Source organism: Tursiops truncatus, chromosome 10, assembly GCF_011762595.2.
Source record: "Tursiops truncatus isolate mTurTru1 chromosome 10, mTurTru1.mat.Y, whole genome shotgun sequence".
Classification (NCBI taxonomy): domain Eukaryota; kingdom Metazoa; phylum Chordata; class Mammalia; order Artiodactyla; family Delphinidae; genus Tursiops; species Tursiops truncatus.
This window is the reverse complement of record NC_047043.1, coordinates 85,185,858-85,213,509: the sequence shown is the minus strand read 5'-3', so window position 1 is coordinate 85,213,509 and position 27,652 is coordinate 85,185,858. Positions and strand designations below refer to the sequence as shown.

General features: G+C 37.8%; 1 protein-coding gene and 1 non-coding gene across 5 annotated transcripts in view; one reads left to right on the top strand and one right to left on the bottom strand.

Moving 5' to 3' along the window:
* PPP4R2 (protein phosphatase 4 regulatory subunit 2) overlaps positions 1 to 27,652 on the bottom strand; it is a 151,937-nt gene that overhangs the window by 12,384 nt on the left and 111,901 nt on the right. For 3 of the 4 annotated variants that reach the window (XM_073787569.1, XM_033865287.2, XM_033865289.2), the window contains one exon: positions 3,250 to 3,420. In XM_073787569.1, the coding sequence (XP_073643670.1) occupies positions 3,250 to 3,420 (171 nt within the window). Of the gene's footprint in view, positions 1 to 57; positions 85 to 3,249; positions 3,421 to 27,652 lie in introns of those variants that run through there. The other variant, XM_019947641.3, reaches the window with a different exon arrangement.
* LOC117314065 (U6 spliceosomal RNA) lies at positions 6,639 to 6,746 on the top strand. Its single transcript, XR_004528746.1, has one exon. It is a non-coding gene; the product is annotated as a U6 spliceosomal RNA (small nuclear RNA).

The window sequence follows — 27,652 nt, the reverse complement described above, 5'->3', positions numbered from 1 at the left end:
ATTTTAGAAAACAGTTAATCTTTTCGTGCCAATATATATATTTTAAGATATACGCACCCTGCGGCACATGGGATCTTAGTTCCCTGACCAGGGATTGAACCTGTGCACCCTGCAGTGGGAGCATGGAGTCTTAACCACTGGACCGCGAGGGAAGTCCCCATGCCAAAATATATTGAAGCATTTAACACAGAGCTTTCACTAATTAAAAGCAAAAAACAAAAACAACAAAATGAAGTTACCAATAAGAAAATCACCAAAAGATTAAAAAAACCAAAAAAAGACATATGAAACCACAATTCATAAAAGAGTCATTAAGGACATGGATGTTCAATTTCACTTGCAGTCAGAGACACAAATTCACGTACATACCCACAAAAATACTGAAGAAATAAACTATCTGCATTTATATAAACATAGAAGCATAAATGAAAATTTTGTGAGGTGAATTTGGCAATATTAATAAAAATTTTAAGTGTGCATACACCATGACCTAGCAACTCCTTTTCTACAAATTAAAAAAAAGCAACAATAAATCTATACATATATTCAACATATGACATTCATCAACACAAAAACGTATTTACAAGGAGGCTCACTACAAGCACTACTTGTAACAGCCAAAAAAATAAATGCCCATCACCAGTGGGAACAGAGAAAATGAACTATATAATCTGTTCATGTAACAGAAAACAATGCTGCTATTTCAAATAAACAGACAAATAGAAGACACAGCTGTAAATGTACTGATATAAAGAAGATTTCAAAGCTCTTCTAAAAGTAAAATAAAACTGGCATATAACATGTTCCTATTTTCTTTATATATTCCTAGGGCGACTGGGGATCTTTTTATAACTATGAACATACTTATGTCACTTTTATAATTTAAAAGATGATCTATTACAAATAGCAGGAGAGGCATACCGGCAAGGACATACTCTCAAACTAGCTAAAAAAGAACAAAATGCTACTTCTACCCACCACTCTTAGCAAAAAATTTTTTAAAAGCAACAGCTTGTCTATGTCTATTCAAACACAAAAGTAAAATTGAAAAATATTACAGACATGTTTTTATGTACCATGTACCAATATAGTATGATACAGACAAAAATGGCTGAAATGAAAAATATTAATGTATCACTGATTAACACTTGAACTCTGAACTTCCCTGGTGGTCCAGTGGTTAAGACTCAATACTTCCACTGCAGGGGGCACAGGTTCAATCCCTAGTCAGGGAAGTTCCACATGCCACATGGTGTGGCCAAAAAATAAAATTTAAAAAAAAAAAAAGACTTGGATTCTGCCTGATTAAGAAAAATAATTCGTAAACCACCTTTCTGAAAAATCAGAGAAAAAAACATAAATTCAAAGTATTTATGGTTCAAAGATGAAAAATATTTTAAAAGTAATTATATTTATGTATGCTTAGGCATTTAATGACTGTTCAAGTCATTTTCTGAGGTAGGTCGACTACCTATTTAGCAAATTAAGACATTACAAATATTTAGATTAATTTAATACCTACATATATGTATTTCATCCAATTTAATTTGAAAGAATTGAAAATGGTATTACTAAATTCAGAATCACAAGTAGCTTCACATTCACAAAGCAGTGGTATAACTTAACCTGTTTGACCATAACTCGTAATTTTAAATGAGAGCCATAACTTATTGAAGTAAAAGATGAGTTACCATAATGTCTAAGTACTATCTAACTACCTCTGCACTATTTATAAACACCCGCAAGAAGTATTCTTAACCACATTCAATTCAACAGTAAATCTTACGTATACTTCTAATACATTGCATGTCTTCATCTTGGCATGTGCTTTAAAAAAAAAATCAGTATTGGTAAGTAAATATATACATACAGTTAAAATAATTGTCAACAGTACAATAGGGTACACAGTGAAAATACAGTCTCCCTCCAATCCCAAACCCCCAAGAGCAGCTCAATGATAAAGCTTTAATTTCTCCCAAAAGAGAAGTATTTTGGCAACATACTTAAAACCAAAGCTTAAGAATTTGATATTTTAAGCCAAACTGCTAAGCAGGAGAACATAGCATATAATAAAGGGTTAGGTGATTACACTATCTTGTTGCAAATCCCATGTGATTAAGTAACTGAAGAAAAAAATGAGACCATTTATGCTACCTAAAACTACTCACAAATGAAATGTGATCAAATAAAAACTGCCCCTAAATATGAATTCATGGTTAACATACCCACAATTCATTAAATTAGGTATTGTCATTCCACACTCCAAATTGTTAATGCCAATTTAAATACGGAACAATTCGTGCTTCCCTGGTGGTGCAGTGGCTAAGAATCCACCTGCCAGTGCGGGGGCGGGGGAACACGGGTTGGATCCCTGGTCGGGGAGGATCCCGCATGCCACGGAGCAGCTGAGCCCGTGCGCTACAACTAAGCCTGCAAGCCACAGCTGCCGGGCCTGCGTGCCTGGAGCCTGTGCTCCGCGGCGGGAGAGGCCACCACGGGGCGCCCCCCTACGCTCCACGGCAGGTGAGTGGCCCCTGCTCGCTGCAGCTGGTTGGGGGGGGGGAAGCACAGCAGCAGGGATCCAACGCAGCCAAAAATAAAAATAAATTAATTAAATACTGAACAATTCAACTTAACAAATACTTCTTCCCTTCAATAAAGGGAACCCTAAAAATACAAAGTCCTGAAAAGGAAGTATTTAAAATAACACAGAGTATGACACACAATTTAAAGGTCAACTTCATTTTAGTGGAGAGTAACTTTTCAGTACAATGTTTTACAAAGGGCTGAAAATGGTTACTTACTGGAGGGAAAAGAGGGACTCTAAAAAAATGTTTTAAAATAAAAAATCACTAAGTAGAATCTTTTCATAAACCATTGCTTTTCATTTTAAAAGAAATGTTACTTATTTCAGTGATAGGTTCTAGACAAAGTATAAGGATTTATAATATCAAATATAAAACAGAAAGAAAAAATTTTAAAATATTTGATTAATGTTTCCACTGTCTTACACATTTAAAGTCTAAATGCCACTGACCCATATAAACGTGGTTCAAGTTTTTTTAAAAAAAAGCTGTCAATATTTTAAATACTTGTAAGCTGGAAATCACTAACTACTATATAGATCACAAGACACAGAACTTGTTCTAATGGATAATCAGTTATCAACCAGACACATCAAAACTTAAGAGAAAAAATCTGATGTTCTCCTAAAAATTAAACCTAAATTAAGTAGAATTAAATGCATACCCATTAAATCCAGTGACAATTTTCAGTATCCTTTCCTTCATTTCATCAAAGGGAATATATTCGACATTAGGGTTGGGAGGACCTCTTGGTTCAGGAGCTGAAGTTCTGAAATCATCCATCACTTTCTCCAGTTTGAAAATAAAATAGCCTTTAAACTGGGACCACTGAATCCTATAAGCAAAAAATTAAAAAAATATATAATACCATGTAGGGTCACAATTCTTGAAAAAAAGCACAAATACAAAATTTACCATGACACTAATGCTAACAAAATTAAGATCTGGAAAAGTAGTCGTGAAAATGTCTTCGTTCAGTAGTCTGCACCAAGCCTGATCAATCTGACTCACAAGGTCCAACTGGGTTCCATCCAATTCTCCCAAACTCCTGACCCAAACAAAACCTAAATCAGATTAAAATCTTTAAAATTAACTACTTCTGGCTGAAAGCTTATTGTCTAAGTCCCCCTCTCCACATTTTTAAAACATTATCTTGTTCTGACTCTATCTATCCCTCATAACAAACCTAACCCAGGAGGTGTTACTGCCCCCATTCAAAAGCGGCTATTGGAAATTGGCCCAACCTTACATTTATAAATTTAAGTGGACAAATGACTCCATACCCTAAGCTCTTAACATCCAAGGTATAATGCTTATATAGACTAGTAAATGTTTCTTGTTTTTTATCTCTTAAATAGCAAAATAAACTTCAATTTCTCCTTTTTCTTTTGCTTTCAACAAAACTTTTTAGTATTTTGTCATTTAAAAGGTATATATCATAGGTTCTATCCAAGATGTAGCCTGCAATGTAAAAAAATACATAATATCCTTGTGTAATCTTCACATCTGTTCATGAACTTTTAATATAAACATCCTTTTACCCCTGCTCCCTCACATTTTACCACTAATATAAGGATATTTTGTGATACCTGCCTAAATAGCCTAAAGTCTAGGAGATGCAAGAGTCAGGAATGCCAACCATTCCTCCAAACACTATAACCATTACTGGCAGCAGATAGATCTCTTACACAGGAGATGACTTAAGCGAGACAAGACTGCTAGTCTGCAACCACTCTTCCATCCCATCCAGCAACCCTACAAATTAAGGCAGCAGTTCTCAAAGCAAGGCCCAAGAGGTCAAAGCTATTTTCATAAGAATATAGAGTTGACTTTTTCACTGAGTTGACATTTGCAATGACAGTAGGTGCAAAAGCAGCAGTGGGTAAAATGGACAACACTTCAGCACAAATCAAGGCAGCAGTACCCAACCATACTAGAAGTAGTCGTTACCTTCTTTATCACCAGACTCACAGTTTAAAACAAAACAAAAAAACCTGTTTCACTGGAAAGTTTAATAAAACAAATTTACTAACTTAATTAAATCTGAACCTTTGAAAACACACACACCTTTTTAATATCCCATGTAACAAGATAAGAAGTATACATAAAGGACTTCTGTTGCATAACAAAACATTATGGACATCTCAAGTCACAAAAAGTTAAATACTGCTGCCGGTTGAATGAAAGCCATTTTTACTTGAAAGGAATGTCAAACAAACAATGCTTATTCAGACCAAGAGAAATTGCTAGACATCACCTCAAAAATGAACATGTGAGTCTATCACTTGAAGAAAATCAACTGCAATACTGGTGGCCACTGATAAAATTTCAACTTCAAAATAAAAAATGTAAAATCTAGAAAATGTTTGTTCTTCACTGTGAGCTTCAAAGGTTCCTGATACATTCCCAAGACATTTCAAAACCTACCACTGTTGATATAAAAAATATTGTGACACGCCCCGCCCCAAAGTACAAGCAACAAGAGAAATAAATTGAGCTGTATCAAAGTCAAAAAGCTGTGTATCAAAGGACACTATCAGCAAAGAGTGAAAAGGCAACCCACAGAATGGGAGCAACTATTTGCAAATCATCTATCTGATAAGGTTTTAATATCCAGGACATATAAAGAACTCCCACAACTCAGCACCAAATAAACAGACAACTCTATTTTAAAAACGGGCAGGGGGCTTCCCTGGTGGCACAGTGGTTGAGAGTCCGCCTGCCGATGCAGGGGACACGGGTTCGTGGCCCCGGTCCGGGAAGATCCCACATGCCGCGGAGCGGCTGTGCCCGTGAGCCATGGCCGCTGAGCCTGCGCATCCGGAGCCTGTTGCTCCGTAACGGGAGAGGACACAGCAGTGCGAGGCCCTCGTACCGCAAAAAAAAAAAAACACAAAAAAACAAAAAAAACAAAAACAAACAAACAAAAAAAAACGGGCAGGGCTTGCCTGGTGGCACAGTGGTTAAGGATCCGTCTGCCAATGCAGGGGACACGGGTTCGAGCCCTGGTCTGGTAAGATCCCACATGCCACGGAGCAACTAAAGCCGTGCGCCGCAACTACTGAACCCATTTGCCACAACTGACACATCTGCACACCTAGAGCCTGTGCTCTGCAACAAGAGAAGCGACCGCAATGAGAAGCCCACGCACCGCAATGAAGAGTAGCCCCCGGTCGCCGCAACTAGAGAAAGCCCGCGCGCTGCAACGAAGAACCAACGCAACCAAAAATAAATAAATAAAAAGTAAATGTGCATGAATAAGCATTTCTTTAAAGATACAGAAATGGCCAAAAAGCAAATAGAAAGATGCTCAACGTAACTATTCAGGGAAATGAATATCAAAAATCACAGTAAGACAGAACTCCACATCCATCAGATTGATCGTTATCCAAAAAAACAAACCAACCAACCCCACACAAAAAAAATAACGACTGCCTGGCAAGTATGTAGAGAAACTGAAACCCATGTGCATTGCTTGTGGGAATGTAAAATGGTGGGGTCCCTGTGGAAAATAGCATGCCGGTTCCTCAAAAAAATCAAAGAATTACCATATTATCCAACAATTCCATTTCTGGACATCCAAAAGAGGTGAAAACAGAAACTCAATCACATGAAACTCACTTATACACAATGGCAGAAACTACCCAAGTGTCCCTCAACAAATGAGATAACCAAAATGTGGTATATACAATGGGATATAGCCTTAAAGAAGAAGAAAATTCTGACACATACTAAAACAATGATTAATCTTGAACACATTATGCTAAGTGAGATAAGCCAGACACAAAAGAACAAGTATTCTGACTCTACTTTTCAAAGGTATCCAGAATAGTCAAATTCAAAGAGACAGCAGAAAGGCATATGCCAGGGTCTTGAAGAAGGGATGGGTGAGATGTTACTGTTTAAAGGGGTACATAATTACAGAAGATCAATAAATGGCCAATAAGCACATGAAAAGATGCTTGACATTATTAGTCATTAAGGAAATGCACATCAAAACCACACGACACCATTTCACACCCACTAAAGTTGTTATAATAAAAATGACAGACAGTGCTCGCTTCAGCAGCACATATACTAAAACTGGAGCGATACAGAACAGGATTAGCATGGCCCCTGTGCAAGGATGACATGCGAATTCGTGAAGCGTTCCATATTTTTCGTGGATGGACCTAGAGACTGCCATACAGAGTGAAGTAAGTCAGAAAGAGAAAAACAAATATCGTATATTAACGCATGTATGTGGAATCTAGAAAAATGGTACAGATAAACCGGTTTGCAAAGCAGAAACAGAGACACAGATGTAGAGAACAAATGTATTGACACCAAGGGGGGGAAGTGGGGCGGGGGGGGGGGGGATGAACTGGGAGATTGGGATTGACATATATACACCAACATGCACAAAATAGATAACTAATAAGAACCTGGTGTATTAAAAAATGAAATACAAAACTACAGGGTTTTTTTCTGATTATAAAAGTAATAAAGCTCATTGTAGATACGTCAAGCAAAACAGGAAAAATATAAAATCATCTGCAATCTCACCTCAACATGACCATCAATAATATTATTAAGATCCTCCAGAGAGTATTTATGAATTTTCATATGCACTACTTCTTTCATTTTATGTAAATGAAGTTTGAATTATGTACTTTTTTCCACTCAACAATGTGTCGTTCACATTTCCATTTTCGAAATATACTAACTTTCGTTATTCTAATGGCTCAGTCCACTGAATAGATGTATGACAATCTCTTACTGACATATATATATGTGTGTGGGCGTGTATTTCGTTTATCTTTCACAATTAATGAACTAAAACCTATATTCTGGTAAACGTTCTTGTGCATACCAATTTATATTACCAATAAAGGTATATGCAAATACTTCTAAAAAGAAAATGATGGACAATAAACAAGTGTTGGGGGACTTCCCTGGTGGCACAGTGGTTAAGAATCCGCCTGCCAATGCAGGGGACACGGGTTCGATCCCTGGTCCGGGAAGATCCCACATGCCGCGGAGCAACTAAGCCCGTGAACCACAACTACTGAGTCTGTGCTCTAGAGCACGTGAGCCACAACTACTGAGCCCAAGCACTACAACTACCGAAGCCCACACGCCTAGAGCCCAAGCTCCGCAACAAGCGAAGCCACCGCAATGAGAAGCCCGCGCACCGCAACAAATAGTAGCCCCCGCTCGCCAAAACTGGAGAAAGCCCACGCACAGCAATGAAGACCCAACGCAGCCAAAAATCAGTAAATAAATAATAAATTAAAAAACAAACAAGTGTTGGGAAGGATGCAGGGCAACTGTTGACGGGAAACGCAAAATGGTGTTGATGGGAATGCAACCTACACATTGTTGATGGATGCAGGGCAATTGTTAATGGGAATGCAAAATGGTGTAGCCTTTTTGGAAAACAGTTTGGCTTGGCAGTTCCTCAAAAAAGAGAGTTGATGTGTGACCTGACAACTTACTCTGTTAAATGAGTGAATTATACGGTAGGTAAATTTTACTACTATTATTTTTAAAATATGGTGAGGGTGATTATCTAAAGCTATCTGCATGACTACGTTTTCCCTCCTTTCCCTAGTCTTCTTTGGGAAGGGGAATTAGAGGTTTAACAAGCAGAGGCAGCATATTATAATCTCTAACATGCCTAATATTAATTTCTGAGTAGTATACAATTGTCAATGGTTACTAAAATTTATCTTTAAATTTCACTAGACTCCCTACAGTCATTTAACTAATACTTAAACACACCAGGGGAGGGTACTGAAATAGGAGTCTTACACTTTTCATTTCTTAAATTAAGAATCTTTTTGTAGTTTTAATAATCACCCACTAAGTCATAACGTGTTTCATGAATTAGAATTTCCATATCACATGGGTTTTTTAACCTACCTTTCCACGAACTGCTTGAGAATCCACCCATGACATCCAAACAACAGCAGCAACACATTAATGGCAATAGGGAGACAAGGAGTGATAGAGACCAAGTAAAGCAAACTATGAGGAGCTTCAAAGACTCTAGGTCACCAATTCTAGGTCAGACAGTAATTAAGTCCCATAAACTGAAATGAATTATGTACAATTTGTGTTTTAAGTTCCAAATGTATCAAGCACAGTTACTCTAAATCAGATCCAATAGATGCAAGTCAAATTCCTATGCCATATATAATTGAAAAAATGCTTCTATAAAATGTGAAAGATAACGCTTTTTGATGTAACACAACTGATAAAAACAAAAGCAAAAAATGCTTCCCTGAAAATTATGTAATTTGAGCACAAAAATAGGCCAAGAGTAAATCAACTAAAAATTTGGCAACAGAAATCATTTTCTTAGGAATGTACTCACAGGACAAGAAACTACAAAACAAACAAAAAAAAACCTTATTTTTCACATGAAAATAAAATTATTCTAAACAGATGCTCATGAAACATAAACATGCTTTCAACTTTAAAATCAACTCCTCCACATAAAAATTTCCTCCAAAAATAAAATACATACTCAGAATTTAAATCTACTTTGCTAAAATTAACTCGAGAATTTACTGAATTTCATTACTCATTAATTTTTTAAAGTAACTTCACCTCCCTTCACTTCCTTTTCTTCTCTTTCCCTTCCATTTTTCCCTTTATGCAGTTTCTCCTCTACGAAGGCAAAACAACTCATATCACTAATAAATGCAGCCTCCTTCCAAACACCACACTGACCTTTTTCTTCCACAGGAACTCTCAAGTACTAAAACAAACGTGTTTCCCTCACAATTCTCAGGTTAAAGGTATCTTTCAGAGACTCAAGAGCCGAAAATCCATCTCTTATTTCCCAGCTAGTTCTAGAACATTTTAGTGGCCAGCAGCAACATCTTAATTTGTTGCCCCTTACAGTTCCAAATTCTATTAAGATTACTTCCTACTCAGACTAATTGCTTTCCACACAAAATCTGTGTGGGAAGCTAAGAGAAGAGAGCACAGGAGAGCCCTACACTATCTCCAAGGGAGAGCAGATACTGTACCATTTGTAAACAAAGGGGAATATGGAAAAAAATGAATGAATGAAAACAAAAAGAAAATTAATAGGGCTGATCACTGACACAAGGTGACAGGCTTTGAATCAGGAGACTTAAAAGTGCCACAGAATTTAGTCGTAACTATCTGACTGGAGCAAACAAAGACAAGTAAATTTAATCTGAATACTGAATTACATGAGTGATAAAGATGGGCAAAAATCAGAACACAACTGCTCACACAAAATCTTGACAATGTTTTTAAGAACTTCCTTTAAAATACAAATCACTAGCTCAGAAAACCTACAAGTGGGGTCCAAACCAAGAGAACATTCCTTGCATAATTTCTTTTGCATAATTATACCTTTAAAATATATTATACTTTATCAATTAATTGAGCAAGCATTAAAATATCAGTGGAACAGAGAGACCAGAAACAGACCCATACATAAATGGAAACTCAGTATATGGGAAAGGACAGATTTTTCAGCAAATAGTCTGAGAAATGACAGAGCTACTACAAAATTTTACTAGAGTTTAAAAATTTAAGATATCTGTTTCCCCCTCTTTCTGATTATATAAATAGGACAGTCATTGGAAAAAATTACAAAACATAGAAACAATGAAAATTGTCCGTAATGTGCCCAGTAATTATTACTAAAGTACATGTTTAGTGTATTTTTTCACTAATATTTATTTATTTAAATTGGGTATCCTTGATTAATATCCCTTTGTTTCCCTACCTCATTCACTGTGGGTATTGTCACGGGACCAGTAGTCTGAAAAGTAAGATTTTTAATATATATCACATATGGTAGTACCATTATTTAATAACCACCATTTTAAACAAAGAATTTAGGTTTGCTTCCAGCTCATTACAATTAAAAATAACTGCGTTTAATATCCCAAGAATAAACTTTGTAGGCATCTGTTTATTACCTTAGGATAAATTCCTGTAAGTGGAATTACTGAGTCAAAAGTATGAAATGCAAGAACTTTTGATACATATATTCAAAAGCCCCTCAGAAATGCTGTACCACTTTATAGTGCCATCAGTATAGAAACACCTATTTTATTCCAGTATTACACGCTTTCAAAACTCTGTATATTTAATAGTAGAAAAACACTTTAATTTGCCTTTCATTCACTGCAAGTGAAACTGAGTATTTTTACCTATGTTTACTACCCAGAAAACATTTCTTTTGGGTCTGAGTAGGTCCTTTGCAATTCCTCATCCTGCAGTCCCTCAATTTTGGCACCACTGACACTGTAAGCCTGATAATTCTTTGTCAAAGGGGGATGTCCTGTGAACTGTAGAATGGTGAGCAGCAATCCTTGATCTCTACCCACTATAAGTCATTAGCACCCAACCTTCAACTGCCCCCCAAATTTTGACAATAATAAATGTCTATAAATATTGCCAAGTGTTTCCTGGGAGACAAAAAGTATCCCCAGTTAAAAACCACTGCCTACTCCACCCCTTTAAAATTGTCTTTTTCTTACTCTCATGTTATTACAGAAAAAGTAAAATTACTATGTAACACAAGTATGAACAAAACTTTTGCGTTCTCATTTTGTACCAACTGCTGCAAAAATAAAAATTGTTGTTTTCATATAAATGTTGAAGTGACAATAAAATATTTATCTAATTGTTCCTATGTTGAAATTATCTTTGAAATGCCATACATTTCTTTGCCCAGAAACTCACACCTGAAGATGGAATGGTACCTGCTCCAAAGCAATAGAATTATGACACAAATTCTGAAGGGAAAGTATTTGGCACTAGAAGTGAAGTTTTCAAATTAAGAGTGCTAAATATCTAATGATAATTGTACACAAAAAGGATCCAATCAGATGGAAAAGAAAGCTTCAGCAGGTAACGCTAACGCTCAGGTAATACCTTAGTGCAAACTTGGGTTTCTTCTTTGGCAACTTGTATATTCATGATAAGGACTCTAACATGTCTAAAGATTCAAGTTACACTCCTCTACTCACCCATCTCTCTCTACCAATTAAAACAAAAAGTTCAAGAAACAGTGTGTTCTGGTTAGCTTGATTTATGCTTAACTCTTAGCTAACCTTTGACCCTTTTTTGAAAATCTTTCTCAAATTTATTAACAGATCAACACGGATCCTTCCCTTCCACACAGACAGCTGAACCAAACAAGTATGAACCAAAGATAGATCTCCTCTAACAGTATGACTCAGGCTGAAGACAGCCAATTTAGAATTCAGAGGGTACTAGTTTTTTTTAAATAGCACTAGTTTAATGGCTGCAGTGGATCTACCCTCCTCCCTGCTACTGGAGAGTCACTCTTCTCATTCCATTCACCACCGATGCTATCACTTCTTCCATAATCCATTTGATACTAATGCCAAACTGTCATCAACAGAGATGAGTCCATTCTTTTACCACCACATCTGCCAGAGCCTAGGTAGGCCATGGGCCCTTTTTTCATTCTACAAACTCACAATGTAATGTCAGTGTCAACAGCAGTTAGAAAGCCCAGAAACAATGTAAGACATTGATCCTTCACAAAATTAGTTTGAAAAACAAGATACATAAACAATAAACAAATAGAAATAAAACAGCATAGACTATCAGATGCAAAGATTTCAGTGATGGTATAATAGAAAAAAGAAAACGGAGATGAAATGTAGGTTTAGAGTCATCAAGAAAAGCCTCAGGACAAAGTGGGACTTTAAAAGGTGAACCTGAAAAGCATGAGTAGAGTATGAAAAAGGAAGTGGGAAAGTATAGGACTTAAACATAGAAGGAGTTTAATATGGACAAATGACTTTTTCAAACTCAGCACTATTGACAGTTAGGCTGCAGAGCTCTGTATTGTGGTAGGCTGTCCTGTGCATTGTAGGATGTTCAGCAACATCTGCGACCCCTACACTGTGATGCCAGTAATCCCCATCACAAATGGTGACAATCAAAACTGTCTCTAGAACCTGACAAATGAACCCTGGGGTTGGGGGGAAGGGAGGCTTGCTCCCAGTTGAAAAGCACTGCAATACACAATCTCTTTTGTTGAGAATTACACTGGTTCCTGAAAAACAGTAAGGCTGGCAAAATCAGAGGTGCAACACCAAACTCTCAAAAAATCTGAAGAATAAAACAGCACGAATATATATATTTTAAGAGACAGAGGAGAAATTCTAAAATGTACATGAGTCATTCAAAAAATGCTCATTAGCATTAAAATCTATCTCATGAATCACTTCTAGTCGTACAGGAAAATGAGCTGTGGAGATATGATCTAGAATTTATTTTTCCTAGGGTGTAGTCTTCTGTTCATTGAGAAAGGTGAAGGAAAAAACACAACAAACAACAGCAAAAAGTCCTTCCACCTGGACCCAGATATCAATTCATGCGGTGCAAAGCAAAGGAAGTTTTAAATACTCAAGTTTTTAAAGGAGATTGAATGAACATACATAAATGGTTTTATAATTTGTTAACGAAATATAAAATGAGTTAACACAGCAGTGGTGGCAGATTACTGTACACTTTAGTACACCGGTTTCATCCTGGAGAATCCTTTTAGAGTCTGAAGGTGAAGCTCAAAGTGTCTTTATAGTGTTTGCAATATTGGCTTTTTATAGTGTGGTATGTATCTATTTTGTGCTATTCCATTTACAGATTATTTTTATTAGTGTTTTGAAGTATGACCCAGAGTTATGCTACCTTACAATTACTAATAAAATATAATTATTTAGAAAGCATTTTTCTCTATCTACACACTCTCAAAACAAAGAAAAAATAATAACCACTAAAAGCGTAGTATCTACTGAGAAAACAATTTGTACTCTAGTCTAAGAACTGTCTGAACATGTGAAAAATGAACACAACAACACTGAAATGGATAACCCTTCCTGAGAATCTCCATCTACGTAAGACGAAACTAAGAAGATTAACTGGAAATTTTTTTTTCAGGGAAATGTTTTTAAAACAAGTAACTGACAAGCCCAAAGCTAACATCATGCTCAGTGGTAATTAGCTGAAAGCTTCTCCTCTAAGATCAAGAACAAGACAAGAATGTGCACTCTCACCAGTTTTACTCAACATAGTACTGGTAGTCCTAGCCACAGCAATTAGGCAAGAAAAAGAAATAAAAGGCAACCAAGTCCAAAAGGAAGAGTAAAACTATCTCTATTTGCAGGTAACATTATATTATGTATAGAAAAGTCCAAAGACACAACCAAAAGACTGTTAAAACAAATGAATTCAGTAAAGTTGCAGAATACAAACTCAAGATAGAAAACTCAAGTGTGTTTCTACACACTAATAATTCACTATTGGAAACAGAACTATCCCATTTACAACAGCATCAAAAACAATGATATACTTAGGAATGAATTTAAGCAAGGAGGTGAAAGATCAGTACACTGAAGATTTTAAGACACTGATGAAAGAAAGTGAAGACACTTTCAAATGCAAAGATATTCCATGCTCATGGAATGGAATAATATTGTTAAAATGGCCAAATACTACCCAAAGCAATCTACAGATTCAAAGCAATCCCTACCAAAATGCCAATGGCATCTTTCAGAGAAACAGGAAAAAAAAAATCCTAAATTCGTATGGAACCACAAAAGACTCTGGACTGCCAAAGCAATCTTGAGAAACAAGAATAAAGATGGAGGCCTCACACAATCTGATTTCAACTATATAACAAAGCTATAGTAATCAAAACAGTATGGTAGTGGCGTAAAAACAAACAGATCAGTGGAACAGAACAGAGGGTCCAAAAATAAACCCATGCATGTATAAATACAGTCAATTAATTTTTGGAAAAGGAACAAAGACTATACAACGGGGAAAGGATAGTCTCTTCAAGTAGTGGTGCTGGGAAAACTGAATAGCCACATGCAGAAGAATGAAACTGGATCACTATCTTACACCTACACAAAAATCAACTCAAAATGGATTAAAGACTTGATCGTAAGACCCAAAACCGTAAAACTCTTAAACATGATTTTTGGACCTGACTCTAAAAGCAAAGGCGAAAAATGCAAAAATAAAGAAATGGGATCACATCAAACTAAAAAGCTTCTGCACAGTGGAGGAAACCATCAATAAAATTAAAAGGCAACCTATGAAATGGCAGAAAATATTTGCAAAGCAGATAGCTGATAAGGTTAACATCCAAGATATACAAGGAATTCATACAACTCAATAGCAAAAAAAAAAAACCAAAAACCTTATTTTTAAATGGGCAGAGGATATGAACAGAGATTTCTGCAAACAAGACATTCAAATGACCAAGAGGTACAGGAAAAAGTGCTCAACATCACTAATGCTGAACTGTACACTTAAAAATGACTATATGTCAATTATATCTCAATAAAGCTAGTGGAAAATGATTAAAATGGTAATTTTTCTTTTTTCTTTTTTTGCGGTACGCGGGCCTCTCACTCTTACGGCCTCTCCCGTTGCGGAGCACAGGCTCCGGATGCGCAGGCTCAGCAGCCATGGCTCACGGGCCCAGCCGCTCTGCGGCATGTGGGATCTTCCCGGACCGGGGCACAAACCCATGTCCCCTGCATCGGCAGGCGGACTCTCAACCACGGCGCCACCAGGGAAGCCAGGTAAATTTTATATTATGTATGTTTCACCGTAGTAAAACAGAATATAAATTTAAATTGCCATATTTAAAAGATACTACTTTTCAAACTGAGAGAGCCTCATAAAGGCTGACAAATAGATTAGGGGGTCAGACATCATAGTAAAATTGCATAATTCTGGAAACAAAAAAAAGACTCTGCAAAACTCCAGCGATACAAAACAGATTACATACAGGGCTTCAGACTTAACAACAGTGCAGGAAGAAAGCAACAGGAAAATGCCTTCAAAATTCAAAAAAAAAACTCTTTTCAACCTAGAATTTTGTACTCCAACTATCCATTTAAGTAAATGGGTAGGGAAAAAAAAACATTTTTGTTCAAAGTACAAAAAAAGATGTATTTCCTATCATGCTTTCTCTCAGTCCACCAAAACAATGAAGTAAACCAAGAAAGAGAATGTGACATGCTATCAAGGAAACTAAAGACCCAAGAGGAGAAAGTGAATTTCAGAATAATGATAAAGGCAGATTCCAAGAGCGGAGGAATAGGGCAGGTCTAAGAGCAACCACTCCAGAACAGAGCAGTTAAGAAGGCTCCACAAGAGATTTTTTAAAAAATATAAAATTGGTAGAAGACCTAATATGTCATATTTTGCAATGAGATCTAAACAACTAAAGTTTGGGGTGGAATTAGCCATAAGTATACAGAAAATTAAATGGAAAACATAGCATTCACTAAGAAAATGTGTGTAACACATGCTGAACTGACCAAATTTTCAATATAATTATACTGAAGACATTGGGCAATGGAAGTGAGAAGTATGTATGTATGGAGTGAAGGAGAGGAAGTAAAAAAAACTAAATCCTCACTGTGATTATTATGAAATCAATAATTAATTCTAAAAATTTAAAGAAAAAAGGGATTTTCTAAGACTGTAACTTAGAAATAGGCAGATTAACACCCATTCCCCCAAGAAAACAATGATTTTAAAGTGGTTATCTCTAGGGAATAGGGGAAAAAAAGGAAAGAACACAGAAGACTTTTTTCTGTTCCCTTTGTCATATTAATAAACTCACTAAATCCTGTGCATGTAAAACTTCGATGAAAGTAAAAATCACATGGTAAAAAAAAAAAATTAAAAAGCATTGGTGCTAGAGTCTGAAAGTTTGGTTGGGTTCAAATTTTAGTTCAGCCACTTTTTCATTTGTATGACCTAAGAGAGATAACTCCAGACTCCCTTTGTTTCCCTTCTCTAAAATGGAGGTAACAGTATCTACTTCACAGAACTGCTGTGAGGGTTACATTAGTGTAAGCAGACTGCTTAGCAAAGTGGCTGACACCTAGTAAGTACTCAATCAATGGCTGTTTGTCCTCAAGAAACTCAGGATGTGGAGAACATCTGAGTAATACTGCAGAAATATGCAGAGTTTTCCAGACGGCTTTCCAGGTGTAAAAATGGATTGGGACAGTGAGAAAGACCTCTTTTAGGGCATAAGATGGTTGAGCTTATCTTATATACTCTCACATAACAGATATATAACAAATTGAGGCCATCTCTCCAGCCTAAGAGCACTTCTAGAGCCTCTTTAATTATTCCCTTCTATTAGAGAAAGGAGAAAATTTACCCAATATTCCTTCTTCACCCATTCACAAAATTATTTCCTTTTAAAAAGTAAACATAATACTTTAGCTAATGTAAGAATTTAGAACAGGGAAAAAACCCTACACTTCACCCAGCTTTGTCAAACCTTACCTAGTCATATTTTTAATAGTTCTAAACTAGAAGATATTTAAATATATTGCACTTACTGCAAAAGTTCTTTGACTCTACCAGTACCTCCAATCCATTGATCCTACCACCTTTTTACTGTCCCTCACCACCTTCATTATCAAGATTAAATTATAATTAATCATTAACCATTAGTCATCCCCTTGCATACAGCTGCCCTCTCCGGCTTCACTGTACTCACAAAGTCAACTTTACGAGTAGGTTAAAATGCAGTCCCCACCAAATCTGTGCCTATACAGCAGCACACATGGGCACAAACACAAAATTAAAGAAAAATGAATCACCATGCTGGCTTGTTTCAAGTACACTACCAGATTAATATTTTATTTCCCTAGTTTATCCACTTCCAGACTATTCTAGGTAACTATTTCATATCTTCTCTCTCCTCAAACCCCTACTGAGTTCTCCCTCACTCTCACAATTAATGACCTTGAATTTCCAGAGTCCCACCACATTTATCCACCTACTAGTAGGCTCATGCACACCCCGAATTCCCACCTGTTATAAACTACCCATGTTCTCATCTACTTACATGCCAGATTCTCCATTTGCACACCTGCTCAAGAGCATCACTTGTGTAATTCTCCCCTTTCTTCTATCAACCATATCAACTTTTTAAATCTCTAATGGATCATTTCCACTACCTTACAAATACATCTATATTTCTCCCATCTCAAAATTTTGTTCTTCCCTCCACTTACCCTCCTAGCTCCCCCATCATTTATTTGCTCTCCTTTGAAGGAAAACTCCTTGAAATAGTTGTCTCCCTCCCATTATCCCTCAAACCCACTCCAAACAAGTTTTCACTCCCACCACTAAAATTAATCTGCTCTTATCAAGGTCATCAATTACCTCCATATTGCTAAATCCAATGATCATTTCTCACACCTCATCTTAACAGCATATAAAGAGTACTTCACACAGTTAGTTGATCCTTTTTCCTCAATTACTTTCTGATACTGTCTTTTAACTTGCTGATCTTTCCTACTCATTGTCCTTTTCTGGTTTCACAAAATGCTCCATGCTGGAGTAATCCAAAGCTCAACCAATCAATTCTCTGTCTACACCTGGTGATACTGTCAAGTCTGGAAGTTTTAAATACTATTTGCCCATGAAATCTCCTGATCTCCACATTCACCCATTCAACCACCTGCTCCACATCAAAATAGCATTCAGCATGTCCAACAGTGAACTGCTGGTCTTTCCCACAAATTGCTCCTCACACACCTTTTCCCATTTCAGGTGTGAAGAAATTCCATCCTTCTAGCTGCTATGGCAAACCGGAGTCATTCCTGACTCCATTTTTTCTCTCACACACCACACCCTATCTTCAGGAAATCCTGCCAGCTGCACCTTCAAAATGTATTAAAAATGTTGACTAATTCTCACCACCTCCTACCACTTAATCCACCTCTTCAAAAACACTATTATTTTCAATAACTGCTGCTTCTAGTTTACTTTACCTAAAGTCTATTATCAGCACGGCCGTTCATACAACTCTCTTAACACTTAAGTCTGACGATGTCACTTCTCAACGCAAAACCCCACACTGGCTGCTGATTTCACTCAGAGTAAAGTCTAAAAAGTCCTTACCATGGTCCACATTGCCTACATGATTTGACCCCAATCTCCTTTAACCTCTCTGATTTCCTCTGCTTGGTCAGTCTACTCCAGCCACAGTGGCCACCTTTGTTAGTCTGCAAAAAAGTGAGACACACTCCTTCTTAAGGGCCTTTGCACTGGAAGTCCTCTGCCTGGAATGCTCTTCTACTAAATATATGCATGGCCAACTTCTTGTCTCGCTCAACTGTCACCTTCAAAATGAGGCTTACTCTGACCACCTTATTTAAAAGTACAACTACCTCTTCGGGCTTCCCTGGTGGCGCAGTGGTTGAGAGTCCGCCTGCTGATGCAGGGGACACGGGTTCGTGCCCCGGTCCGGGAAGATCCCACATGCCGCGGAGCGGCTGGGCCCGTGAGCCATGGCCGCTGAGCCTGCGCATCCGGAGCCTGTGCTCCGCAACGGGAGAGGCCACAACAGTGAGAGGCTCGCATACAGCGCAAAAAAAAAAAAAAAAAAAAAAAAGAAACTTTCTAATAAAACCATTCAAACTGGAAACTAAAAAGCAAAGTTGATCCAATTACATTTGTAAAGGGCTACTGGCATTTCTTTTTCACATATACCTGAATTTAATTCCTCAGAACACAAAGGTTTGCTCAAGTATGCTATAGTTTTTTCTGATGACTTTTTTTAAAGCTACTATTAAATTCTCCTTCTTTTTTATTTTACTGAAGTATATAAATATTAAGCATATTTGGGGGCACAGAAATGGGAGTGACTTTCACTTCTTTTATGAAATACTGCACTGTTCAAATTGTTTTAAATAAGGTACCCTATCCTGATCTTATAATTAAAAAAAAAAACATTTTAAATACTCGGCCACATTTCTCAACACTACGCCTCACACCAACACCAAATTCAATAATTTTAAAAATTACCACATTTAGAAAACTTCATTCCATTAATGCGATTCTATAATTTGAAGTTTTTGTACAGTTCAACTACAAATGTTTCAAAAAGCAAAACCTTCAAACAATCACAAACAAGAATATGATTTTATCCACAAATCCTCATACCAACAACTTTTAAAGACTACCAACTAAATATAAAAGGAATATACTTTTAAAATGTTTAAAACCTTTTCTTATTTGAAACATACCAACACTTAAATCAATCTACTTACACTGTAAACTCAGAAGCCTTTCTTTTAAAATAATTCTTCCAAACTGTCTGTACTACCCATCCAAAACACTTAAATATGTACTTTTCCTAAACCTTCAAAGAGCTAACAACACTGTATTAATCAAATCTAAATCAGGAGAAACTGTAAGACTCTCCATTATTTTAAGAAAACTGGGACACTATTGACGTTTGAAAGACATTCAGTTTCAAAGATATAAAAATGTGGAAAAAACACACGCTGATGAGGAATATTTACAAAAAATTAATTTTAGAACGTCTTTCTGGGTAGCAAAGAGATTCTAGGATTAAACTGTTAATTTAATAAAATTTGTAATTATGTCAAAATTTTGAGGTATATCTGGAATTTATATACATAGCATAAAAAAATTCAAAAAGCAAAATCTTAAAGCAATTTCAATTTTATTCCCATCTAATCTGACCAAGCTCTACTGCACTTCACACATTATTAAGCTAGTATTGACACTAAAGCTTTCACCTCCCCACCCAAAACTTAAAAATAGAAATGTATATCAAAAATGGTAATTACTGAATCAGATTACTCTTACAGCATATGCTGACTTAAGGAGCAACTGAAAAAAATTACTCTTAAGGAACTACACATTTAAGTTTCCCAAGTCCTAATTTTAAAGATAAACTTAACACATAGTTGATACTGGCAAATACTGATAAAAGCAGTTGAGCAAAATATTAAATGAAATATAACACTTTTAAAATAATAAACACTATAACGGACTGTGGTTTGTGTGCTCACCAGTGCATCCCAAGGTACCTAGCACAGTACCCAGATAGAATATATGCTCAATAATCATTTGTTGACATCTCAATAAAGATTTGAAGGAATTTAAGCAAACTTGATACACAGAAATTACACAAAAACTAACTTGAAGAACAGTATATAACAAAGCCAGAAAGCTTCACACCAGCATTTGTTACATAAAATGTCACATAATATGCATTTACTATCACACACTATGCATTCAATAAATCCCAGCCCCTTTTCCTTCCACTTTCTTTTTAACAGTGTACACCTAAAATGTTTACTTCATAAAACTCAATTAACATCAAAACCTTTAAGAATACATCTGCATAAAACAATCCATATCTGAATGTAATCAGTAAAAATAAAAAGACATACAAATCATTGACGAATGTTACAGACTGTGTTTGTATCCACCCAAATTTCTTTTGTTGAAGGCCCTAGCCCAGTGTGATAGCATTTGAGGATAAGGCCTTTGGGAGACAATTAGGTATGAGTGAGGTCCTGAGAGTAACACCCTCCTGATGGGACTACTACTTTTAGTAGAAAAAATGGGGGGTGTGGAGGGCAGGCAGGAGAGCAGTCCCCCAGGCCCCATCCCCTCCATGTGTGGTCACAAAAAGAAGGTGACCTTGGGCAAGCCAGGAAGAGTTCTCACCGGAACCCAACCATGCCAGCACTGTGAGCTCAGACTTCCAGCCTCCATAACTGTAAGAAGATAATTTCTGTTGTTTGAGCCACCCAGTCTACGGTATTTTCCTACAGTAGCCCAAGCTAAGACAGCAAGTCTACTACTTTGAAGGAACAGTGACATATGATACAGAAGCATATAATGATCAAAAAACAAATTATGGCCTCTAGGGGCCTAGCTTGGTAGAAGAAATAATACTTATATTAAAGTACCCATACAGGGACTTCCCTGGTGGCGCAGCGGTTAAGAATCCGCCAGCGGGGGCTTCCTTGGTGGCGCAGTGGTTGAGAGTCCGCCTGTCGATGCAGGGGACACGAGTTTGTGCCTCGGTCCGGGAAGATCCCACATGCCGCGGAGCGGCTGGGCCCGTGAGCCACGGCCGCTGAGCCTGGGCATCCGGAGCCTGTGCTCCGCGGCGGGAGGGGCCACAGCAGTGAGAGGTCCGCGTACCGCAAAAAAAAAAAAAAAAAAAAAAGAATCCGCCTGCCAATGCAGGGGACACGAGTTTAATCCCCGGTCCGGGCAGATCCCACATGCACAGAGCAACTAATCCCGTGCGCCACAACTACTGAGTCTGCGCTCTAGAGCTAGCGACCCACAACTATGGAGCCCGCATGCTGCAACTACTGAAGCCCATGTGCCTAGAGCCCGTGCTGCACAACAAGAGAAGCCACCACAACGAGAAGCCCACGCACCGCAACGAAGGGTACCCCCACTTGCCGCAACTAAAGCCCACGCACAGCAACGAAGACCCAACGTGGCCAAAAATAAATAAATAAATTTACTTTAAAAAAAGCCAATTGATGAAACCATTAAAAAAAAAAAGTCCCCATACAGAGTAGAAAATGGTAAAATGCAGACTTTAGAAAGGCAAGATTACTATCTTGTTTTAAAATCTAGGGAGGCATAAAAACAAGCAAAACTGACAAAGGATAAATAGAATCTGCACAGAGGAAAAAAACGGAAGAGAGAAAGCAAGCAAACTCAGAATTTTCACACATACACAAAGCTCAAAATTCTGATACCAATAATATTTTCTATTTTTTTCTAAAGAAAAGAATATTTCTTTAATAGATGAAGACAAGATTCTTATTTTTCTCCCATTTAGATATTTAATCCAGCTCCTAACTCTGCGACACGTTTTAAGCGAGGCAATTTCAGCGCGCTCAAAGCCTACAGAACCACAAGTGGAAACAGACTAACAGAAAATATGATCAATGCATGTCATAAATATGGTAGTTTCTATGGAGAAAAGGAAATCCAAGAGAGCTTCTCAGGTGATCTGTATGTATTTGAATGGAGCTGTCTGAACAGTCTTAAAAGACAAGTTGAAGTTATCCCATGAGGAAGAATGTCAGAGGCAACAAACAGAAAGATGCTATTAGAGGGACTTCCCCGGTGGCGCAGTGGCTGGGAGTCCGCCTGCTAATGCAGGGGACATGGGTTAGGGTCCTGGTCCGGGAGGATCCCACGTGCCGGGGAGCAGCTGAGCCCTTTCGCCACAACTACTGAAGTCCGGGAGCCTAGAGCCCCTGCTCCACAACAAGGACAGGCCACTGCGGTGAGAGGTCCGCGCACCGCAGCGAGGGGTGGCCCCTGCTTGCCGCAGCTAGAAAGGGCCCGCGTGCAGCAACGAGGACCCAACGCAGCCAAAAATAAATAAATAAATTTTTTTAAAAAACAGATGCTATTAGAATTTAATACTAGCAAAACAGAGCACTGCATACTCAGTGAACTGCAAGTCACTTGGCAAAGTTACATACAGTGGCAAGAGACAAATTGGAGAGGTAAAAAAAGCCCAGATCAAGAAACCAGTATAAAGAATAAAACAGTATTTGCCTAACTAATAGGATAAAAGTATAAGAATGAATGATACAAACTAGTAATGCTATACAAGGGAGAATTCAAAGGAAACAGAGAGACAATACATCCTAGTTAGAACAGTCCTAGTCTACACCTGGTGTTCTGCCCAGTTTACCATGTGTATCATATTTAATGAAGTATTATTAATAATTACACTAGGGACTTGCCTGGTGGCGCAGTGGCTAAGAATTTGCCTGCCGATGCAGGGGACACGGGTTCGAGCCCTCTTCTGGGAAGATCCCACATGCCGCGGAGCACCTAAGCCAGTGTGCCACAACTACTGAGCCCACGTGCCTAGAACCCGTGCTCCACAGCAAGAGAGGCCACTGCAATGAGAGGCTCCCACAACACAGCTAAGAGTGGCCCCTGCTCCCCGCAACTAGAGAGGGCCCGTGTGCAGCAATGAAGACCCAATCCAGCCAAAATAAATAAATTTTAAAATAATAATAATTACATTAAAATATGCAGGTTTGGTAGACCTCTCTACTTTGTACCTCCAATTTCTCTCACCTTGTCAGACTGTTTTTGAAATGCATGAGTAATGAAGAGAGTCCTCACTTTAACACAGTTAAATCTGAAAAATGACAGAAATCTTTCTCACCTGTTCCAGGCTCAACTTAACCCTTCCCTTTCAAAGACAGTATGCAGCGGGTGGCTATGGCTGCTAACTCCTTTGGAGCTGGGAGAAGTGGTCAACACTGCTGCCACTAATGTCCCATTGGTGTACTGACCAGGTGTGTAGTAATCTGTGACTTTGTGAGATACACATAGCTGCCAGGCTATCAGTCAGCAGAGTTCATGGGTAATTACAGATTAGGTATATGCAGAGCAGTTAATTAAGACACAAAGCTAGCAATCCACCAACGAAGTGAGAAATTCAAGGTTCTCTCTCTCCCCTACACATATAAGAATGGTCCAATGAAGCTAATGGACATATTTGTGCAGTAATAAGAACTATGTGCAAATCAAAACTACAATGAGACATCATCTCACACCGGTCAGAGTGGCCATCATCAAAAAATCTAGAAACAATAAATGCTGGAGAGGGTGTGGAGAAAAGGGAACACTCTTGCACTGTTGGTGGGAATGTAAATTGATACAGCCACTATGGAGAACAGTATGGAGGTTCCTTAAAAGAACTACAAATAGAACTACCAAACAACCAAGCAATCCCACTACCGGGCATATATCCCGAGAAAACCATCATTCAAAAAGAGTCATGTACCAAAATGTTCATTGCAGCTCTATTTACAATAGCCAGGAGATGGAAGCAACCTAAGTGTCCACCATCAGATGAATGGATAAAGAAGATGTGGCACAAATATACAATGGAATATTACTCAGCCATAAAAAGAAACGTTATTGAGCTATATTTGTAGTGAGGTGGATGGACCTAGAGTCTGTCATACAGAGTGAAGTAAGTCAGAAAGAGAAAAACAAATACCGTATGCTAACACATATATATGGAATCTAAGAGAAAAAAAAGTCATGAAGAACCTAGGGGCAAGATGGGAATAAAGACACAGACCTACTAGAGAATGGACTTGAGGATATGGGGAGGGGGAAGGGTAAGCTGTGACAAAGAGAGAGAGTGGCGTGGACATATATACACTACCAAACGTAAAAGAGATAGCTAGTGGGAAGCAGCCGCATAGCACAGGGAGATCAGCTTGGTGCTTTGTGACCACCTAGAGGGGTGGGATAGGGAGGGTGGGAGGGAGACGCAAGAGGGAAGAGATATGGGAACATATGTATAACTGATTCACTTTGTTATACAGCAGAAACTAACACACCATTGAAAAGCAATTATACTCCAATAAAGATGTTTAAAAAAAAAAAGGAACTATGCATACTGCTGTCTGCTCCCAGATCCTAACAGAGTTCCTAAAACCCTTGAAAATAAAGGTGCTAAGAGAATCTTCTGTTGTAAAATTTAGTCTCTGGCCCCAGTTCCTGACACAGAGCTACTAAATCCCTTGGAATTTCCTGGGTGATAGAAATGTCTTTTATTCTAACGAGGCAACTCTGACTCTTGGTAGGCTCCTAGATGGGGGCTGGTCACCAGAAAGATGGAGTCATGATTAGAAGCTTGGTACTTTCAACCGCACTTCCCACTGTCATTCTTTGGAGAGGGGCTAAAAGTGGAATTAATCATCGATTATGCCCACCTGATGAAGCCTCCATAGACATCTATCAACTATGGGGATCAGAGAGGTTCTGGGTTGGTGAGCAAGAATGTATCCACCTGCCGGGAGGGTGGTGCACGCAAACTCCACAGGCATCTGTGCTCAGGACCCTTCTGGACCTCCCCCTATGTATCTCTTCATCTGGCTACTCCTTCATAACCTTTAACATCCTGTGCAATATTAATAAACGAATAATCTAGATAGTAAACTTCCTGAGTTTTGCGAGCCACTCTAGCAAATTAACAGAACCTGAGGAAGGGGTCATAGAACCCTCTAATTTTTAGCCTGCTGGTCAGAAACACAGGTATAACAGCCTGGACTTCTGACTGGTGTCTGAAGGAGATAGGTAGGTGGCAGTATTGTGGGACTAAGCCCTTAACATGTGAGATCTGATGCTAACTCCAAGTAGAAAATGGCACTACTGAATTGTCGGAGACTCAGGTGGTATCACAGAATTGCCACATATCTAACGTCAAAAGCGTTGTCAGTATGACCAGCAAGCAGAAAGAGTTCTAGACAATATCTGATCAGATAAAAGGCAAAACATTTGGGACTTTCATCTTAACTGAAAGTCAGGAAAGACAACACTTTAATTAAACTATCAAATCTTCAATAAGTAGTATTTATTTCCCAAAATCAGACTTTTCTAAGTTTGTCAAATAGAAGCCTGAAAGGTATCAATAAAACTAGAAGCCTTGGTTAAAGACCTTGATGGTCTTATAATACCCATCACTATTTTTATTTCACAGGTCACAGAACAAAACTATTAGACACTTTTTAAAGATTAACGTATGCTTTTTCCTATGAAGCAGAATCTTTCAACCTCAGCACTGAGATTCTGGGTCTGATAACGCTTTGTTGTTGGGTGTTACCCTGTGCAATGTAGCATTCTTGGCTTCACACTATATGCCAGTTGCGTCCCCCACTTGTAACAACCAAAAATGTCTCCAGACGTTGTCACCCCTGGTTGAGAACAACTGTTAAGAATTATTGAAACAGAAAGTGAAATAAATATTACAGAATTAAATGCAAATTTGAAGAAAAATCCCACATCTCAAAAATCTCACACATCTTCAATTACTTTTACTTAGACACCATTAGTATTTTACGTACATTTAAATAAAAGTGTGTATTTATTCAAAACTAATTTTAAGATAGTAGGAAACAATCTTAAGATACGTCCCTTTTTTGGGGTAGTATTTTCATTTCTTCTGCTTGACTAGGACTTTATGACACTTTTGAGATCTCAGCGTGTTCTCAGTATTCAGCCAACCTAAGGACAGAATGTAGTTTTGTTTTTTTTTCTCTCAAACTAACTGGTTGTTTTGGCCTATTTACAAATAAATAGACCAGGACCACATGTGTGTGTGGGGGGGGGGGGGATTTACCAGGACAAAATTTCAAATACAGTCATAAAAATGAAAGACATTGCTCATACTTTGTATTTGAAGTTTCCTTTACTGATAAATATGCCTACCTGTCTTTGGAATGTGAATAAAAAGACAGATACATGCCAGAAATAACAATTCAACCCACCCATGATAACAAAGACTATCCTTTGCTATAATGTCTAGACCATCCTTTTTAAACAACTTGCTGCTTCAGACTGTCTTTTTCTTTTTAGAATGAGAATTTTTTTTTAATTTAATTTTATTTTTGGCTGTGTTGGGTCTTTGTTGCTGTGCGCGGGCTTCCTCTAGTAGCGGCGAGCGGGGGCTACTCTTCCTTGCGGTGCGCAGGCTTCTCATTGTGGTAGCTTCTCTTGTTGCGGAGCACGGGCTCTAGGCACGCGGGCTCAGTAGTTTCGGCTTGTGGGCTTACTTGCTCCGCAGCATGTGGGATCTTCCCGGACCAGGGATCGAACCCGTGTTCCCTGCACTGGCAGGTGAATTCTTAACCACTGTGCCACCAGTCAAAGTCCTTGAGACTGTCTTAAACTCAAATTATTCCTAACACAACAAAAGTATAACTTATTTAGAAGTTAACTTTATCAAGGTACTCTATTATTTTATCAATAAAAATCTAGCCAAAAAAATTAAGAAACAAATCATAGCTTAATAAATGAGGGAGACAGAAAACTACAAATAGCAATAAACAAATGGAAAGATGCTGGCATAAAATTTAAAAAAGCAAATTAAAATGAGATACCATTTTTCATCTATCTGATTTTCAGACTTAAAAGCCTAATAATGTTCAGTACTGATACTGGACAGGTAACTTTGATACACTGTTTCTATAGGCATATGTTGAAACAAAAAGATTTCTGAAGGCCAGATAATAATGCACATAAAGTCCAACCCATAAATCCCATTCGTGCATCTGTGCCAACATAATTATGCTCACTTAAGCATTGTTTTAACTGTAAACAATCTTTAAGACCATCAAAGTGGACAGGTTAAATGAATTACAATACAGACAAAATGATGGAATACTATG